The 20,912-nt window shown below is 36.1% G+C and overlaps 1 protein-coding gene across 1 annotated transcript in view; it reads left to right on the top strand.

The window, feature by feature from the left end:
- The window catches only part of ZDHHC2 (zinc finger DHHC-type palmitoyltransferase 2), a 71,969-nt gene that overhangs the window by 30,017 nt on the left and 21,040 nt on the right, over nt 1-20,912 (top strand). The window contains exons 3-7 of the mRNA XM_055118854.1: nt 331-425; nt 7,190-7,310; nt 10,236-10,305; nt 11,328-11,360; nt 20,718-20,838. Of these exons, the coding sequence (XP_054974829.1) occupies nt 331-425; nt 7,190-7,310; nt 10,236-10,305; nt 11,328-11,360; nt 20,718-20,838 (440 nt within the window). The remainder of the gene's footprint in view (nt 1-330; nt 426-7,189; nt 7,311-10,235; nt 10,306-11,327; nt 11,361-20,717; nt 20,839-20,912) is intronic.

Below are 20,912 nucleotides of genomic sequence, written 5' to 3'. Positions count from 1 at the left end.
TTTTAGTATTTAGGAAAAATCCTTATTAGTCATTTTTAAAATAGTTGGGTTTGTTCACAGGTGGGAGAATTTTAATCATGGACATAGATCTAATTAAGATTATTAGAAATTCTTTATAAACCCTTATCTTTAGGTATAAAAATATTCATTTATGTGTATTTATTCTAGCATGATAGAAAAATATATTTACAATAATAAGATCTCAAAGTAAAATGTATTTAATATAAATGATATTTTTATTTTGGAACAAAATAAAATATTTTGTTCCAAAGTAGCTATTTCATGATTTTAACATCTATTTGCTTACTATTTGTGTTTCTCTCATTTTAGTTGTGTGCCTGATTGCTTATCATCTACTATTTGCAATGTTTGTCTGGTCATATTGGAAAACTATCTTTACATTACCAATGAATCCTTCAAAAGAAGTAAGTTAAAATGTTAGTAAAGTAATAATAAATCAACAATACTATTTGAAGAATGCATTTTTGTCTTTTAATTAACTGCAAACTTACTGAGTGTAGTGATTTCTTATAATAATGTGTCTGTTGATAATTGATACACTGCTCAAATTTATTATTTTTGCACTAATGGATATTTTAAATATTAAGTCCATTATGTTTCATTTCTACCTTTGAGTTTGACACTAGAGTGTTGACTCTAGGCTTGTTTATATTATAGTTATCCTTATAAAGGTATATTGGTTGACTTTCATCTACCCGGAATAACCAAACAAAATTACTGTCTAACTAATCTCTATATTCATAGTCTGTGACCACCACTGCGGTCTTGTTGCTTTGCCAATGTAGCCTCCCACCACTGCCTCTAGACCTAAGTGGACGCTTTCGTTCTAGTCATTATGTCTAATTTTCAGCCAACAATCCAGAGAAAGCGGGGAAGAGAAGAAATAAATATCCTTCCTTTAAGGAACATTTTCTGGCAGTTGCTAGGGATGCCATTTCCATTTACATCTAGAGCACAGTTACCTGTGGATCCATCTAATTGCAAAGACTGGGAATGTATCTGTTTTATTCTTCATAGCCATGTTAACCATGTAAGAGCAGGGAAAACTAGAATAGGAGCAGTCTCGAGGTTTTTAGTAGAGTGATCTGATAAAATTGACATTTTAAAAAGATCATCTAAGTGATTTTTCCCCCATACTAGTTAGAGGTTCTTGGAACAAAGGAATAGGTGAAACTTACTTATTCCTGTATTTGTTGTGCTTAGTTCACTACATGTTTGTTAAATAGAAGTGGTCTTTGCTCCAGGAATAACAATGTAGTTTTTATTAGAGTAACTTTTTGAAAAAGGAAGTCAGAGGTTAAGACACTTTCCTTGCATGCCATCAACTCTGACTTGATCTCCCGCACCACATATGGTCCCATGAGCATCACTAGGAGTGATCCCTGAGCACAGTGTCAGAAGTAAGGCCTGAACACCTCAGTATGTGGCCTACACCCTGACTCCAGAAGGAAGGTGGGCAGATAAGTATTGCTATAAATCATACCTGTAGTTAAATTTTTAAAGTGCAACTGTGGGCAAAAAGCCAATCGGTATGCTATATAACCTGGAAAGGAATATTCACATAAAATAAGGGTGAACTTAGCATAGAATGCTTTAGCTATGGCTATTATTTGTTCTCCACTTATTTTCCTTTTAGAGCCCTTTTCTCTTATTTTATTTGCTTCTTTGCTTTTATCTCTCTCTCTCTTTCCCTCCTTCCCTCCCTCCCTCCCTCTCTCTCTCTCTCTCTCTCTCTCTCTCTCTCTCTCTCTCTCTCTCTCTCTCTCTCTTTCTCTCTCTCATTCTATCCTGGCCTTAGTTCTGAGTTGGAAGGAAAATGCCAACTTCTTTAACATATGATTTCAGTCTCTCTGGTGGTTCCTATGCCCTCAGTGCTGACAATTCCCAAATCTCTTTCAATCTTTGACCTTTTCCTTGAATTTGACACTTTTGAAATTTTCTGCCAAAAAATGACTCCTTCATCAGAATATTCTACTGATTACTCTGGGGCACTGCACCAGAAATAGAAGTTACCTTCTTCTCTTTCCTCACCTGACTCATCTGTTTCTCGAGGACAGACCAGCTGTGCCCAGAAGGAGTCAGAGTGTTGACTCCTCTCTCTTCCTCACTACCCTTAACACCAGATCCTGCAGATACGTTCACTCCCTAATTTTTCATTTTTAGCTCCATCACCTTTTCTTTCTTTCTTTCTTTTTTCCAATCAGTGCTCTAATCCAGGGTGTCAGTCATTTTTTTTGTCAGAAACTGCAGTGTTTTCAGTCTTGCCTACATTACTTTCCCAGATCCTACAAGACAGGTGAAGGGTTATAGATACTTTTGGAATGGGTGCCTTGCTATAACTATGTATATCAACATCATATTGAGCCAGATTGCCAAACCATGATTTAAAATTTTTTAATTCAGAAGAATTACATCTAAGTGCAAATTTAAATTATACTAAATACATTGATTGTATCTATTTACTGATTCCACATCGCCCACCGTCTGAGTCTAGTCTCCCTAGCCTAAAAGTTGTGATTCTTGTATAAGTTTCTGACTTTTCACTTTATACTCTAATAGTTCTTCATTATATGTATCCTGTATACACCTTGCCATTGTTTTCTTTTTAGAAATATGCTTACTTGATAATCAGAATAATTTTATTTTTATCTATAATGGAAAATCCTTCAAATCATTGGATTGTCTCAAGGCTCACACTCTGAATTGCTTATCTTATTTACCTATGCTATAACTTTGTGCCATCTCATTTTAAAACTATAAAATTAATATCATTAATCTGGTCCTCTCTTCCAGACTCTAGACTTACTTTCAGACATTTTTATGGCATATTATAGGTATTTCAAATACAGCATATCTTAAGAACAAACTTCTGATTCCTACCCACTGCCCTGTCCTAACTTCCTTCCTCCCCTACACACACACACACGCGTGCGCGCGCGCACACACACGACTACCATCACCATCACCCTGGTCAGCACCACTGGATCACTGGATACAGCCTTGGCACTGTATTAAAATGTACACTCTGTCACTGTCACTATCATCCCATTGCTCATCGATTTGCTCAAGCGGGCATCAGTAATGTCTCCATTGCGAGACTTATTGTTACTGTTTTTGGCATATCGAATACACCATGGGTAACCTGCCAGGCTCTGCCGTGCATGCGAGATACTTTCGGTAACTTGCTGGGCTCTCTGAGAGGGGCGGAGTAATCAGACTCGGTTCAGCGGTGTGCAAGGCAAACGCTTTACCTGCTGTGCTATCGCTCTAGCCCGACTATATCTCTCCTGCCTCTATTATTACATTTTTCTTTTTTTTTCTTTTTGGACCACACCCAGTAATGCACAGGGGTTACTCTTAGCTAATGCACTCAGGAATTACTCCTGGAGGTGCTTAGGGGACCATATGGGATGCTGGTAATTGAACCCAGGTCAGCTGCATGCAAGGCAAATGCCCTCCCCACTGTGCTATAGCTCCAGCCCCTTCATTTTGCTTTTATAAATCTAGCATTTAGTTTGATGTATGCCAGAGGGAAGAATAACTTTTTCCCCAAATAGTTTAGCAATGACCTGTTGTGGTTATTGACCACTCTGCCATCCCCACTGCTAACAGACCTTAAGTACTTTTGCCATGTACGAGGTTGACCCCAAGTTCCATTCCCACCACCCTAGGAGTTCCCTGGAGCACCACCAGGAATGATCCCTGAGTGCAGAGCCAGGAGTAACCCCCGAGCATCAATAGGTGTGTTCTCCCACAAAATGTTTGGATTGTGTATGTCAGCGCTGAGTACACATGTGAGGAAGTTCCATGAACAGCTGCACTGGCTCACATGCACAGAAGATGGGAGTAAACTCTTCTAGTGAGACAGGTCTCGGCTCATTCAAGACGCATCTGTGGTCAGTTCATTGGGAAGAAAATCAAAAATTTTCTTCCGTTCTTAGCTAACAGAGTGGGCTTTTTATTTTTTCTTCCCTGAAGTGAATACTGCATTTTATTGAAAGTCATTTGGGGGTGGCCTCTCAGAGAACAGGTTAAGTGTGGAAAATTGTAGTAATGTACTGAGTTCAACTCACCCCTGCTGGTGCTAAGTGGTTTTTCAATTTCTGGGACCTGCCATCAGAGGTCATGGTACAAAATTCTTTTGACATGAGACTGGATTTAAAAAATAATTTTCTGACTCAAAATTATTTCTTTTCTCTAAATGAGAGATTGTTGAAACCTGTGATTTCATTTTATAATGAATAGATGTCAGGGCCTGGAGTGATAGTACAGGGGGTAGGGCGCTTGCTTTGCATACCGCTGGCACCACTCACAACCCTCTCAGCACCAGGTGACCCCTTACACCTCTGGGAGCAAGCTCTGAACCCTGGCAGGATGTGGCCCCCAGAGCCAATAATAATGTAACAGTAATAGATGTCAAGTATATGTATACATCATCATCCCATTGATCGTTGAATTTCTCGAGGGGTCTCAGTGACATCTCCATTCATCCTAGCCCTGAGATTTTAGGATTTACACATCCTTTCCAATGGTGCCATATTGGAGGCTCTTTCAGGGTCAGGGGAATGAGATCCATCATATGTATACATAATATATAAAATAGAGAGGGGCTGGAGCGATAGTAGGGGAGGGCACTTGCCTTGCATGCACCTGACCCGGGTTCGATCCCCAGCATCCCATATGGTCTTGTAAGCTCCACCAGGAGTAAATTAATTTTTGAGGTAGTTATTGGAGGGTTGTTTGAGCCTAATCTGGCGATACTCAGGGCTACTCCTGGCTTTGTGCCCAGGGTTCAGGTAAGGGCTGCGTACTGAAGCAGCATCTGTCACACGTGTTACGCCTGGGACATGGGTTCCCAAGTGGTGAGATGGTCAGAGACGCAAACACGATAATGCAACAGCAGTAGGAGTTTTATTCCAGTTAAAAATAACTGGGGTCAACTATCTTACCCACAGAGTGTTCTCTTGCCAGCTACTCTGAGTAGCAAGCAGTGTATATAGGTTTCAAAGTTAAACAAGCTGTATGGTAACTGTGGTCAGGCAACAGTTAAACAATAGTTTCCAGAAACAGTTTATGGTTACATAGGCTACTCATTCTTTACAGTTAACAAAAGACAATTAATTTCTGGAGCATTTTGATTGATTTAAGCCCAGCTACTGGGCCCAGGAACTTTCCAGGTGGTTTCAGGTTGGCTAGTTACACATTGTTTAATTGCTGGGAAACGGAATCTGTTTCAGTTCCAGGAACTGAACCTGAGGCCTACTTGATTATTCTTATTTCTGCCGCCTGTCATGGTGTCAGTTTTGCCCTGACACATGCAGGAAAGCATCCCAATCCTTGTATTGTCTTTCTGAGCCCTAGAGGTTATTTTCATATGGTACTCTAGAGATTACAGTGAGTACCTTAACATATCATAGTCTACTCCAGAAAATAATTTTAAATTCGGTAAAATATCTCTAGCTTATCTTCTTTATATCTCCATTTATTTTATTTTATTTTTTATTTTGGTGCCACACTCAAAACTTACACTCAGATATTTAAAAGTCTTGGAGTTAATTTTAGTTTGTTTTTATTTTCTTAGACCTCATTCAATATGCCAATTCCATAAGCCATGTTGTTAAGTCAGAAGTATGTCTACAAGTGTAATCATGTACCCTCTTCTCTATTTTCACCGTGGGCCAAACCCCAAACCACTATCTTATTTTACTTGAATATTTGAACTTTACTTCTTAAAGGCTCCTTGCTTATCTTCCAGTTCTCTTTGTGTTTTCAACACAGTAGCCAAGGTGATCTTTTCAAAACATAGGACAGATTATATCATTGTCCCGCACAAAACTTTCCTGTGCGTTCTTACAGCTCACTTAAGAGTAAAAGTAACTTTTCTATAGCCTAAAGGCTGCCCCTGGCCTCGCCCACACTATGACTCTCACCTACTTTAGTGCTATTTTGGTCAGAGTGGCAGCTGTGGGGTGTGAGTGCAGCTGCCGGGGCTTCAGCAGGATGGGGTCTTGGCCTGCCCCCTCCCAAGGGAACCTCAGAGTTTTCAGCTAGGATACCAGTGTGTCCCATGAATTTTAATGGTTTGACTTGTATCTTCTCAGAGACTTAAGTCTGTAGAGCAGGGCCGGGGGTGAGTTGACAAGGCAGCGGCAGCTAATATAGGATTATAGAAGAGTATATTTTCAGTATATTTTTCTTATATTTTTATTTCTCAAGACATAGCATATATTTCTTATTTTTATATTGATCATTCTTTTGTTTTCTTTATTTATATCACATGCATATATCTAAATAGTATTCATTGTTCAACTTCATGGTTTAAATTATTTATACTAGCGGAATCATTCTATGTTATCTCTTCTATGTTATCTATTCTATGTCTGTGATTTTTCTATCAATAAATGTTGAGCTTCTTTGTTGTGCACAGCTAACAGTAAATACCATATAATATCCTACTACTTGGATAGACTATATCCCAATTTATTGATGATGATGTTGCATTTACTTTTTTAATTTAAAAAATGCTTTGAGTATTTCTGTGTGTTTCCTAGACATGTTTGTTGATAATAGGATAAATAGAAATTTTTGCACATAGCACAGCAGGTCAGGCGTTTGCCTTGCACATGGCTGACCTGGGTTTGATTCCTCCGTCCCTTTTGGAGAGCCCGGCAAGCTACTGAGAGTATCCTGCCTGCATGGCAGAGCCTGGCAAGCTACCTGTGGCATAGTCGATATGCCAAAAACAAGTTTCATGATGGAGACGTTACTGGTGCCCGCTCAAGCAAATCAATGAGCAATGGGATGACAGTGATACAGATATAGCTAATATTTTGATAGAACTCTATATAGTTCATAAAGCAATTTTACATACTTTATTCCTTTTCAAAAATAAATTCCTTTATACAAACATCTGAGAAGCAGGTTTGATAATGATGATTTCTTTTTTCTGTTGTTTAATGGTCCATGGGGTTAACAGACTTGCCCAAATTTAAAACACTATTAACCTTCAGGTATATGTGTGTGTGTGTGTAACATATAAACATATTTACATGTTTATATATATACTACATGCCATTTATATTTTATAAATATCCTTTTGTAGTTATAATAGGTCAGGATGCTATCATTTCCTGGAAAATACTGATTCAAATTTAAATTTATTCCACAGTTCCATCTCTCTTATGCAGAGAAAGAATTGTTGGAGAGAGAGCCAAGAGGAGAGGCTCATCAGGAAGTTCTTAGGCGAGCAGCCAAAGATCTTCCCATCTATACCAGGACTATGTCTGGAGGTAAATATTAGTAGTGAGTACTTTAGCATCATAACTGTGATGGGAAGTATATCGTATACTTGAAATTGTCAGACACTCATTGAAGAGCGCTGTGTCTTACCTGGGTTTCCTACTAAACCTTGCCTCCACAGTTCTATAGAACAGAATAGAAGCATGGACAACAGAGGTCTCAACCAAATCAGAACTAATGACTTTAATTTTATTCTGCTGTTTGTGATGACTTGATAAAGATGTTAGAACTGCTTAAATTTTGATAGGTCATACTACTTATTTTTAAAGTTTTAATTATAGACCTTATTCTTATGTAATTAAAGGAAGCTGTATATAACAGTTTAACACTGATAATTTTATATACATTCAAGCAATGATTATATACATTTAAGCAGGAAAATTAGCACAATTTCTTCATCGATCCTTAAATTTTATAATACTTATTTTTAAAACAAATGCAATTAAATGAATAAACCTCTTCTAATCAGTTAGTTTTTTAAGGTAATTTAACAGCTACGTTTGATCTTGGAGCATAAGTAGCGAGGATATAACTAGATTTATTTACCTAGCCTTCTTAGATTCAATTTCCCATCTCTGATAATAAAGATGTCAAAAATAATTAAACAAATAATTATATATGAATAAATTATCAACAATTCAAGAAAAATTATAAAAATTAAATTCTTACTTAACTGTTAAAATTTTTAAATAATAATCATCTGGTTCATCACAATTATGATTATTATGGTTTTATATAGAGTTGTTATAATAAATGTAAATATTAATGGTTTTTATATTCAAAATACTTCACCTTCACTATCATCAAGATTTTCCACCACTATCCTTACGCTATTTCTAGTCCACCTTTTCCCTTCCCCCACCCACTACCCCATATTTGATCATTTCAGTTTTATAATCCAAGGCCAAGGATTTGTCATCATTCAGTGTGGTCTACTCCTTTGTTTTTTTCCCTTATATACCACAGGTGAGTGAAATCACTCAGTATCTGTCCACCTCCCTCTGACCTATTTCACTTAACATAATACCTTTCAAATCCATCCAAATTGCCACTGATAGCCAAAATATCTTTTCTTATAGCTACATACTTAAATCTCCATACTTTTTTTCTATAGGGGCTGAAGATGGTTCATTGTAAATTACAGTTAATGATTTTAATTGAACAGAATTTTTATAGGAATGCTAATAAATGTATATTTAAAAAAACCATAAACAAACTTACTTCTACATCGTTTTGATGTCCTGAGTTACGTCCATAGTTATTGCCATATATGTTTTGATAGTTGGTTTTTCCTTAGTGCATTTTATTCTTTTTTGTATTTTGGGCCACACCTGGCAGTGTTCAATAGTGACTCCTGACCGTGTACTTGGGAGTCACTCCTTGCCATGCCTGGGGAACTGTGTGGTACCAGGGATCAAACTCAGGCTTCCAGCATGCAAAGTGTACAGTCAGCTCATTGAGCTATCCCTCCGACTCTATCATAGTGTACTTCAAAGTGGAGGTAAATCATCATCTGGAGGAAATTTCACATTGTATCCCCCAAAACTCATCAGAAAATTTTATCATTTTAAACTCATGCTGCCCTCTATGATAGCCACTAGACTTTGTGGCAGTCGAGCACTTAAAAGTGCTCATAAGAGTAAAATATATAATTAGTTACAAAAACTTAGCTTAAAAATGTAAAGTATATCATTCACATTTTATATTAATTATGTTAAAACAATATACTAGGTAAAACAACATACTAGGTATGTTCTCAAAATTAATCTTACTTTTGAAATTTTCTTTTAATGTGAGTCCTTGAAAATTTGAAAGTACACATGACTCACATTATATTTCTGCTGGACAGTGCAACCTTACTTTATAATACTTTGCACTAGCCAGTGACACCTTAGAGCTTCACATGGAATGTTCCCATGAGACTTCATTCAGAACATGAAAGACTATGCTATTCATCTATCTCTTTAGTACTGAAAGGATACTGTAAGGGAATATTTAAGCACTTATTTCAATGTTAAAAACAACCATATCTAGGCCTTCTTGTTTAAAAATCCTCATGTATTTTTAGATTCTTACAACTGTTTTCAGAAAGTGTAATATTCATTAATATGTCTATAATTATGTTACAAGAAATTATCTAAATTTTGAATTAATTAGTTATTCTAGGAACTATCCACTTAATAACTGCTTTTTTTGTAATTTTTGGTAGGGTGCTTGTGTTCTGAAAGTTGCTATGCACCCCAAATCAGTAATCAATATTCAGCCTTAGTATCTGTGTTAAACAATGGATCTTCAGTTGTAAGAATTTAATTCCCTATTGAAGATTCCAGTTCTCCAGTTCTCACCCCTAATCTTATACCTTGTGCAACAGATGTGAGATATTTGCAAGTAATAGAGATTTTTTTATGTTTTTCTCATAAAGTTTTAAAATGTATTTATGTCCTTCCCTGGTCATATTGGCATTCTTTGTGAACTGTGCCTTAACTACCAACAATTGAGAATGCCTGTAAAGTTTCCGCCCCAATTTCCCAATTCCTGGGAAACCTCCCCAAAACTGAAGCTATAGGCAATTTATCCAGTTTTATATTTACAGAGTTAATGATCTTTTTATTTTTTTTTGCTTTTTTGGGTCACACCCGGTGATGCTCATGGGTTACTCCTGGCTCTGCGCTCAGGAATTACTCCTAGGAGTGCTCAGGGGACCATATGGGATGCTGGGAATTGAACCAGGGTTGGCCGCATGCAAGGCAAATGTCCTACCCGCTGTGTTATTGCTCCAGCCTCTAATGGTCTCATTTTTGCAAAAATTCAAATTATGCTTCTTAGAATTTTAATTTGGGTAGAGGAAAATAACATTTAATTACATATTCAGTTTGATGTTAAATCTAAAACTAAGTGGAGCTTTTTGTTCCTAGCAATCCGATATTGTGACAGATGCCAACTCATAAAACCAGACCGCTGCCACCACTGTTCCGTCTGTGATAAGTAAGAACTCCATTTTTATGAAATGTTTCTTTTCTTGGTACTTCCCAGATTATTTCCCTTTCTTCTTATTCTTGCTGGTTAGTCCTTTCTTTAGGAAACATCATTGACATGATCACTTATATTGATAGAAGGGTGACTGAAGTGTTCAGTCAGTTGCTCCTTTTCCCTCACATTCATGCTGACATGAAGTACATGATTTTTAGCATCCTAGTCATGGCTAGTTCTACTTAACAAATGCTTCCTCTGTGATTCTTCTCCATCTTTATAAAGACATTTCAGTTGACTTCATGAAGTCAACTTTTGACTTCATTTCAGTTGACTTTTCAGTCAGACTTTCTTTAACTTTCTTTAAGTCTTTGAAATTTTGCATCCTCTTTAGCATAAGTAAGAACTTTAACATTGGGGATGGAGAGATTGTATAGCGGGTAAGGTGCTTGCCTTTCACATGACCAACAAGGGTTCACTCCGTGGCACCACATACGTTACCCAAGCATCAGGAGTGGCCCCTAGCAGAGTCAAGAGTGAGCATAGCCAGGAGTGTCCCAGCCATCACTTACCCTCCCAAAAGAGAGTTATACACCCGGCAAGCTACCGAGAGTATCCTGCCCCACGGCAGAAGCTGGCAAGCTACCCGTGGCATATTCAATATGCCAAAAACAGTAACAACAAGTCTCACAATGGAGATGTTACTGATGCCCGCTTGAGCAAATTGATGGGACGACAGTGCTAATGCTAACAGTGCTGATGTTTTTAAAAAATAAATTTATTTTATCTTGAAGCATGTGTATTTTGAATTTAAAGTTCTGCTATTACATCATGACTAGAGTATAAGGTGTGGTGTCTATTTTAGATAAGAAATTTGCTGTTATTCAGGTAATAGCAATAGTTTTCAAATAAGTGAATAATTTTTGCAATATTTTGCTCGCCACAACTATTTTGCAATGACTTATATTTCATTTACAAGTTAGTATCATTAAAATTTTAGGGATATTAAGATTTGTATGTGCTATTTTTGCTTTTAGATGCATTTTGAAGATGGATCATCATTGCCCATGGTGAGTAGAGTTCTATTGCTTATATAAGTTTCTGTCCCTTTCCAATTTTAATAAATTGAAGCATTTACTTATTTAAATCTTTTATTAAATTAAATAGTGCCTTAGCTGACCCAGAATGTTTTATTTTGATTTGGTTTTGGGAACACCTGGCTGTGCTCAGGGATTACTCTTGGCTCTGCACTCAGGGATCACTCCTGGTGGGCTCAGGTGACCATATGTGTCAGGGATCAGTCCCCTATTTGACTGCATGCAAGGTAACTGCCCTTCTGTACTATTGCTCTGCCTGAGGATTTATAATTTGAACAATTTATCTTAAATAAAAATTGACATTAAGGAGCAAAATTGAAAATTTACAAATATGTATCCTTAAGCAAGTGTTTTCATTAGATTTCATTAATATTTTCTAATATTTAAAAGCCATTAAATTACATGATTTAACAGATTATTGAAAGATCTAATTATGTAGTGAATGCTGATTATTCTACCATTTCTACCATTCTTTTTTTTTTTAACAAGAAAAGATATACTTTAATTTTTTTTATTCTGGGGAATTTATATTTCTACTAAAGAATAAACTATACAGTGATGGTAGATAGGATAGCACTTATCTTTGCAGTGTTTGGATATTTATTTGTCAATGAATAAGAATGAAATTTCTATGGTACTGCTGTCTCATGCTTTGGGTTAGTAGTATATAAATGTATACATAAAAAGTTTATTGAACTGAACACTTATTATATATAAAATTAGTCCCCAAACTAATTAAAAACTTTAGTAAGGTATAGTATTTTACCTCACATTAACAAAGATAAACCAAAACATTAATGAATTATATATGTGCTCATAATAAAATTTAATAATATTTAGCAATATATAAAATATAAATTGGCTAATAGATAAATGCTATACTGATAAGTGGAAAAACACACTCATACCCCTATGATCAGATAGTTAACTGTCAAACCAATTTCATTTTTTAAAATATCCCTTCTATTTTTTTTTAATCACCATGACTTACAAAGCTTTCATGTTTGAGTTTCAGTTATACAATTATCGAACACCCCCCCCCCCACTAGTGTACATTTTCTGCCACCAAATGTCCCTAGTATCCTTACCCAACCCCGTCCCAACCTTCCCCTGTCTTTATGGCAGACAGTTTTCCTCTTATCTCTCTCTACTTATGGGCATTATGGTTTTCAATACAGACAATATGAAACCGTCTTTTTTTTTAAATCTCAGTGTATGATGCTTCTGACAGCCACACTAAGGGTGCAAAAAATGTCAGATTTAGACATTAAGTGTGATTTTCCTACAATTCTCGCCTCAATTTATTGTGTGTACTATGCAGTTTAAAAATATATATACATACATATATATTGTGTGAGATGTTACTGGTGCCCACTCGAACAAATCGATGAGCAACAGGATGACAGTTATGTGAAAGAAGTCTGTAATTCTTTTTTTTTTTTGGGGGGGGGGTTTGGGCCGCCATACCCAGTGTTGCACAAGGTTTACTCCTGGCCCATGCATTAGGAATTACTCCTGGCAGTGCTTGGGGGACTATATGGGATGCTGGGAATCGAACCTGGGTTGGCTGGGTGCAAGGCAAACAACCAACTTGCTGTGCTGTCATTCCAGCCCCAAGAAGTCTATAATTCTAATAATGACAGGGAGAAGTAGAAATTAATATTTTCCTAATTTCAAAGAGAAGGAGGTGTTAAGGAATGATAGAGCCAAATATCCAAACAACTGAAATCAACAACATTGAAATCAAGACACCTGAACACTGGAACAAACAAGTTTTGAAAGGTTCCTGTAAAGAGGGCAGGCTGGGAGGTGTGGGGGGTGGATATGGGAGGGAACCTGGGAACATTGGTGAAAGGAAGTTAATAATAACGGTGGGAATGGTGCTGCAATATTGTATGTCTAAATATCAACTATGAGTAAATTTGTAAATCACAGTGCTTTAATTAAAAAAAAGTATGAAAAAGGAAAAAATATGCAAATTCCCTTTGACCTACCATATATTTATCACATATTTATCACATTTCCCTTAGAAGTTGAGTTTGGGGCACCTTGAAAAAGAATCCATCGTCATGATATGGCCTCAAAAAGACAAAGTAAGAGTAAGGGACTATAGTTTCTATGTTAATACAGCCCCCAGCCCCTGCCAAAAATGAAAATAAAATAAAGAGAAGTAAAGAGATTCAGAAAAGTTAGAATGGTCTTAAAGTTGTATAGAGAGTTTGGGGTATCCAAGACTAAATTATTTTCATTATATTATACTCTTTTCCAGTTTAAACTCAGAAAGCAATTGCTCTGAAAACAGCCAACAAATATTTATATCAAATAAGTGTTATATATCAAATAAGTGTTATATACCAAACAACAAAAGTGGGATATTGATCTAGTGTTTCATTTCTCCCTCTATATAAAATCATTCAAACGCAAAGTACATACTCTATTTTCTCAAACTGAGTCTGTGAAGCTATAGGCATTCAAAACCTCATGAAGAGAGTAAAGTATTATTAAAAATAAATACTGTGCTTCAACACCTTCTCCAGATGGAACCCTGGTGACACTGAGCAGCAATTAACAAGGCTCCGGGATTCAGGACTGGGACACACCCAAGCCGCGCGGCTGCTAATGCACATACATTAGCGGCCTGAAAACATACAATCTTTTAATGGAAAACTAATTATCAAATGCTTCCTTAATAGGGTTATCTTATTTGGGGGTATAACTCCCACAACAATAGTGAGTTTTGTGTTGAAATATGGAACGTAATCAAGGTGAAGAGAAAATGAAGTGAAATTCATCAGTTATACAGTTGGGGTGGGGGGCGGGGGGTATACGGGGGATTTTGGTGGTGGACTATGGGCACTGGTGAAGGGAATGTGTTTGAATACGGTATAACTGAGACATAAACCTGAGAACTTTGTAACTTTCCACATGGTGATAAAATAAAATTAAAAAAAAAATAGATAAATAAATAAATACTGTGCTATAATTTCTAAGGTATAGTATACACCTCAAACTACTAAAATTATTTTGCCTTTCATTACTTGCTTTCTTGTTTTCTTCTGCAGTGCAGAAGCTTTTTGATTTGCTGTAGTCCCATTTGTTTGTTGTTTATTTCTATTTTTCTATTTCTGCTTTGCTTTCTTTGTTCTTTCTTTTACTTTCCTTTATTTTTTCCTTTTTTTTTGCTGATGGGCTTTTACTATTGAAAATTTCTCTGAAATTAAGAACTTGGAGAGTTCTACCTAGTTGTACTTCTGCTTAGATTGTCCTCAATGTATTTTATAGAATTAAATTTGAAATCAGACCATTAATACATATTTGAATTAACCTTTGTGTTTAGTGTGAGACTGGGATCTAATGTTTCCTAGAACCATTTGTTGAAGAAGGTTTCCTAGTTTCATTTCATGTACCTAGCTCACTTGTAAATTAACTGTCCATATATCTGAGAGTTTTTCTCTGGGATCTCAATTCTAGTTCATTGAACTGAGACTTGGTCTTTATTCCAGTACTATGCAGTTTTGTTTTGTTCTGTTTTGTTTTGTTTTTATTGAATCACTGTGAGAACAATTACAAAGCTTTCCAGTCTAAGTCTTGGTCATACAATGATCAAATACCCGTCCCCTCACCAGTGCACACCCTTCATCACCAAGAACCCCAGTATACCCCTAACCAACCTCTCCCCCCACCTATGTGGCAGATGATTTCCACCTTATTCTCTCTCCGCTTTCATTACATTCAATATTTCCACAAAAGATCCACCATTATTATTATATGCGGTTTTAATTAGTAATCATTGTCACTGTCACCGTCATCCCGTTGCTCATCGATTTGTTCGAGCGGGCACTAGTATCGTCTCTCATTGAGAGACTTTTTGTTTGGCATATCCAATATGCACGGGTAGCTTGCCAGGCTCTGCCGCTCGGGCTTGATACTCTCGGTAGTTTGCCAGGCTCTCTGAGAGGGGCAGAGGAATCGAACTCCGGTCGGCCGCGTGAAAGGCCAATGCCCAACCGCTGTGCTTTTGCTCCAGCGCTAATAATCATTAAGGTCTGAAAATGCAAAGCTTCTAATCCTTTTCCTCAGGATTGTTTTGACTGTTCTGGGAGTTTTATGGTTTATGACTTTTAGAAGTATTTGTTCTTGAAAAATAACACGTGAATTTTGTTAAGAATTGTATAGCATCTGTAAATTATTTGGGTAAGATCATCATTTTAATGTTTATTCTCAATCCATGAGCAAGGACTATGTTTCCAAGTTCTTGTGTCTTCTTTTATTTCTTTCATAAATGGTTTATAATTTTCAATAAGTAGGCCTTTCACTTCTTAATCACATTAATTTAGATTAATTTAGGTTAATTTAAATTAATATAGATATTTTAGGTTTTACATCATCATATATGGGACAGTTTTTTTTCTTATGCATTAATTTTGTAGACTGTCACTTTCCTATGTAAGCTTATGTTTCTAGGAGTTTTTCAATGAAGGCTTTGGGATATTTTTTGTATCATATAATTTCATTTACAAATGATGTTAATTTGACTTCTTTACTAATGTGAATCCATTTGATTTTTTTTTTGTTACCTAATTTTTGTGATGAGGAATTTCAGTGCTGTTGAATAGTAACATCAAAATAGAAATCCTTGTTTTGTGCCTTACCTTAATGTAAAACCTTCTGTTTTTTCCCCATTAAGGATATAATGTTAGCTATGGGTTTGTTGTATATGACTTTTATAATCTTTAGACAATATATGATTTTATCCTTCTTTTTATTAATGTGCTGTATCATATTAATTTATTCTCATATATTGACCCATCCTGTGTTCCTGGGGTAAATACACTTGATCATGGTGTATGATCTATTTAATATTGTTGTATTAAGTATGCTTCATTTAATGAGAGTCTTGGCATCCAGAACCATCAGGGACATTTGTCTGAAATTTTCTTTTTCTGTGATGTCTGTATCCGATTAAGGGACTCTGCTTCATTGTTGGTGGGAATGCCAACTGGTCCTGCCTTTTTTGGAAAACAATATGGACTTTCCTCAAAAAACTAGAAATTGAGCTCCCGTTTGACCCAGTATTACCACTTCTGGGAGTATACTCTAGCAGAAACACTATCTGCATACCTATGCTCATTGCAGCACTATTCACAGCAGCCAGAATCTGAAAACAACCTGTGTAAATGAGAACAGATGAATAAATAAACTATGGCACATCTACACAGTGGAGTACTATGCAACTGTTAGGAAAATGAGGTCATGAAATTTGCCTATAAATGGATGGACATGAAGAGTTTGCTGAGTGAAATGAGTTAGAAGGAGAGGGGAAGATATAGAATGATTGCATTTATTTGTGTTATATAGAAACATATGTAGTAGGAGATTAATATCCAAAGCCAGGGAAAACAGGTGTAGGAGAACTGGTCAATGGTTGGAATCTACCACAAGTATATGTAGGACAGAGGGTAGGTAAGATAAAGAAGGAACCAGTATGACAATAATAGTTGGAAATTATCATACAGGATAGGAACTGAGTGTTAAAAGTAGGTAAAGGAATATACATGAGCACCTTTCAGTATCTGTATTGCAAACCACAATGCCCAAAAGGAGAGAAAGAGAGGCAGAGACAGAGACAGGGAGACATGGAGAGAGAGAGAGAGTGAGAGAGAGAGAGCGAGCGAGAGAGAGAGAGAGAGAGAGAGAGAGAGAGAGAGAGAGAGAGAGAGAGAGAAGAAAAATGCCTGCCATAGAGGCAAGTTGAGGGGGTTGGGGGTGATGGGAGGGAAACTGGGGACCCTGGTGCTGGGAAAAGTACACTGTGGATGAATGGGTGTTGGGGCACTGTATGACTGAAACCTAATAATGTAAAGTTTTATAAAAAAGATAATTTTTATTTCACAGAAACTATTTAGGAGGGTTTCTGTTTCTTCCATTTCCTGGAAGAGCTTGAGAATAATGGATAGTAAGTTCTCTTTGAAAGTTTGGAAAAACTCACTAGTGAACCCGTCTTGTCCTCAGTCTTGTTACTGGGGAGATTTTTGTAACTCTGAACTTCCTTGATAGCAATAGATCTATTCAAGTTTTCTGCTTCATCCTGAGACAGTCTTTGAAGGTTGTAAGACTCTAGAAATTTATACATTTCTTCTAGATTCTTCAGTGTAGTGGTGCAAACCTACTTATAGTCAACTCATATGACTTTTTGTATTTAGGGGCACCTATAGTTTTTCTGTTCTTATTTCTGATCCAGCTAATCATGATTCTCTCTCTCTCTCTCTCTCTCTCTGTCTCTCTCTCTCTAGCTTCATGAGTCTATACATGGGGGTTATTGATTTGATTTGGTTTAAAACTATTCTTGGTTCCATTAATCTTTTATGTTCTGTTTTAAGTTTCCATATCATTGATTTACACTCAGAATTTTATTATTTCCCTCTTTCTATTTACTTTGCCCCCCCTTTGTTCTGATTTTCTAGGGTTTTGGTTGGTTTTTTGTTTTGTTTTGTTTTTGCTTTTTGGGTCATACCTGGCGATGCACAGGGGTTACTCCTGGCTTATGCACTCAGGAATTACTCCTGGCGGCGGTGATCAGGGGACCATATGGGATGCTGGGAATCAAAACTGGGCCGGCCACGTGCAAGGCAAATGCCCTACCCATTGTGCTATCGCTCCAGCCCCAGATTTTCTAGTTTTCTGAGATGTGATTTCAGGTGATTTATTTGAACCTATTCTAGTTTCCTGATAGAACACCTATAGTTCTACTAAATTCCCTCTTAGTACATCTTTTGCTGTGTCACATAAGTTCTGGTAGCTTGTGTCTTCATTCTCATTTGTATCCAGGAATCTTTTAAATTCTTATTTTGATTTTCAATTTGCCCCAGTGGTATGTTGTTCAACTTCCAAATGTTTGGGTGTCCCCTATTTTCTGTTTCATTTGCTTCAAATTTCAAAGTATTATGATCTGAGGAAATACTTGGTATGACTTCTGATTTCTTGATTTAATGAATACTTTTTTTTTGTCCCAACATATGGTCAGAACTAGATACTTGAACATTGGAGGATAATATGTACCCAGCTTTGTGGGGTTGGGGAGCCCTTTGAATGTCTGTTTAGCTCATCTCTTCTATTTCTTTAAGTCAGCTATTTCCTTACTGGTTCTCTATCTAGTTAAATTATCCAGTTTGTGAGAGTGTAGTATTAAAATCTTGTAGTACTATTATGTTTCTGTTGATACAACCCTTCACATCTGCTAGTAATTGTTTTACATATTTTGATACTTAATTTGATATCCCGCATATATATGTATATATATGAATGAAGTTTAACAGATGTAGTGATCCTTTGACCATTATATAATGTCCATTTATTTCTTTTATTACCTTTTTCATATTAAAGTCTATTTTTCTGGTATATGAATGGTCATCCTTGCTTCTTTTAGCCTAAATTTTTACTGCATAATTGTCTTTAATTCTTTACTTTGAGCTTATATTTATCATGAGTTTTCAGATGAGTCTCTAATAAACAGTAGATGATTGAGTCCAATGTTCTGATTCCTTCAGTCACTGTTTTTCTTTTCATGACAGTCAGGCCACTGATACTAAATGATATCATTGAAATAGAGAAACTCACTGCCATATTTTTGTGAGGGTTCTGGATTTTTCTGTACTTACTCCTTATTTCTTTAGCCTTTTATAACATTTAGTCATCTTGTTATGCTAGTTGGTAAAGTTTTTTGTTGCTTCTTCTAGTTTGAAGGGTTTACTACCTGGATGAATGAAGTTTCTTTGGACACCGATTTCATCAATGTGTTGGATATATCACAGTATCCCCTTGTAGCCTGTAGAGTCTCATTTGGAAGAAATGCTGCAATTTTGGCTTATCATTTTTGTTTATTTCTGAGCAACACCTGGATGTGCTCGGGACTTACTCCTGGCTCTATGCTCAAGTATTATTCCTGGTGGTGCTTGAAGGATTATATCCAGTGCCAGGGATTGAACCCAGATCAGAGTGTAAGGCAGGTGACTTTCCTGTTTGTTGTATTATCTCTCCAGGCCTCTTTTTTAACATTTCAAATGCACAATATAGTATTGTTTTCTACAAGCACAGTTTTTATACTCAGCAGATCTCTCGAATTTATTTATATTTTATGATTAAGTAAACATTTTATAATAGCATTAACTTCACTCCTAAAAATCTATTTAAAAAATTTATGTATTATTAAAGTCAATAGAGTGAAATTGCCTTACCAACATTAGACACTTACCAAATGTATCACATTTACATGACCCACTGGTTGTAATTCTCTTGCCTTTATGAAAGACAAGACAGCTTTGATAGGAAATGGGACTATAATGAATAAGTTATATTTATGTTTATTGAAAAATAGCTTGAGTTATTACCTTACCTTTAAACATAATGGTTATAGAGTAAAGCCTTAAAATAATATATTTCCATATTTAGAATCATAGACTTTTGATAGGGGTTTCTAAAAGTCTCAGAATACTTACTAACAGATAAGGAAAATGGAATTCTCATAGACTACTCCTTCCTCAGGGCCACATAATCATTCAGCATCCCATGTGCATTATGATCCTGTATATTTGGCACCAAGTCTATTTCTGTTCGAAAACTCCCTTTCAAAAGGATTTCATAATCTGATTGACTCAGTGGAATGCTGACTGCATGAAAGTGATTGTTTGTGAAGATATTTCTCATAATTTGGGAAAACTTTAAAATTTTGAATTACTTCATTGTTGCTGGGAAATCAAATCCAATCCTAATATAAACAATTTAGTAAGTTCCTTTTACTGCTTAAATTTATTAACTTTTTCATAAGTCTATGTTTTTAGACATGTGCTTTATCATTTGGATGTGAAATATACTTTTTTCATAATTAATAGTGTTACATAGAAAATTTTTAAAATCTAGATATAGAAATTTTTTTTAATTTTTATTTTTTGGGGGTCACACCTGGCGAAACACAGGGGTTACTCCTGGCTCCGCCCTCAGAAATTACTCCTGGCGGTGCTCAGGGGACCGTATGGGATGCTGGGAATCGAACCTGGGTCCGCCGTGTGTAAGGCAAACGACTTACCCGCTGTGCTATCACTCCAGCCCCAGATATAGAAATTTTTAATGAAATGTATTTTAATGTGTGTAAAGAAGGTGAAGGTGAAAATTATGACTAAAGATATGCTAATAAAATTTCAAATGTAGGAAGTAAAACCTGTGTTAAGGTTTAGAATATGTATGAGTATATGAGTATCTTGTGTACGTACATTGAGTATAAGGTTAAGGATAAAAATGTAAAAATTCATTGAAATTTTTGTGTTTTGTTTACAGGGTGAACAATTGTGTTGGATATTCAAATTATAAATTTTTCCTCCTTTTCTTGGCTTATTCTTTGCTATATTGCCTTTTTATTGCTGCAACAGATTTACAGTATTTTATCAAATTTTGGACAGTAAGTAATTTGCTTGGTTGTTTTATTTTGATGTACAAAAATAGTACATCTTTTAGTAGTGAACTATTTCAGAC

This window comes from Sorex araneus, chromosome 1 (assembly GCF_027595985.1).
Source record: "Sorex araneus isolate mSorAra2 chromosome 1, mSorAra2.pri, whole genome shotgun sequence".
Taxonomy (NCBI): domain Eukaryota; kingdom Metazoa; phylum Chordata; class Mammalia; order Eulipotyphla; family Soricidae; genus Sorex; species Sorex araneus.
This window is presented reverse-complemented; position numbering and strand designations above follow the sequence as displayed.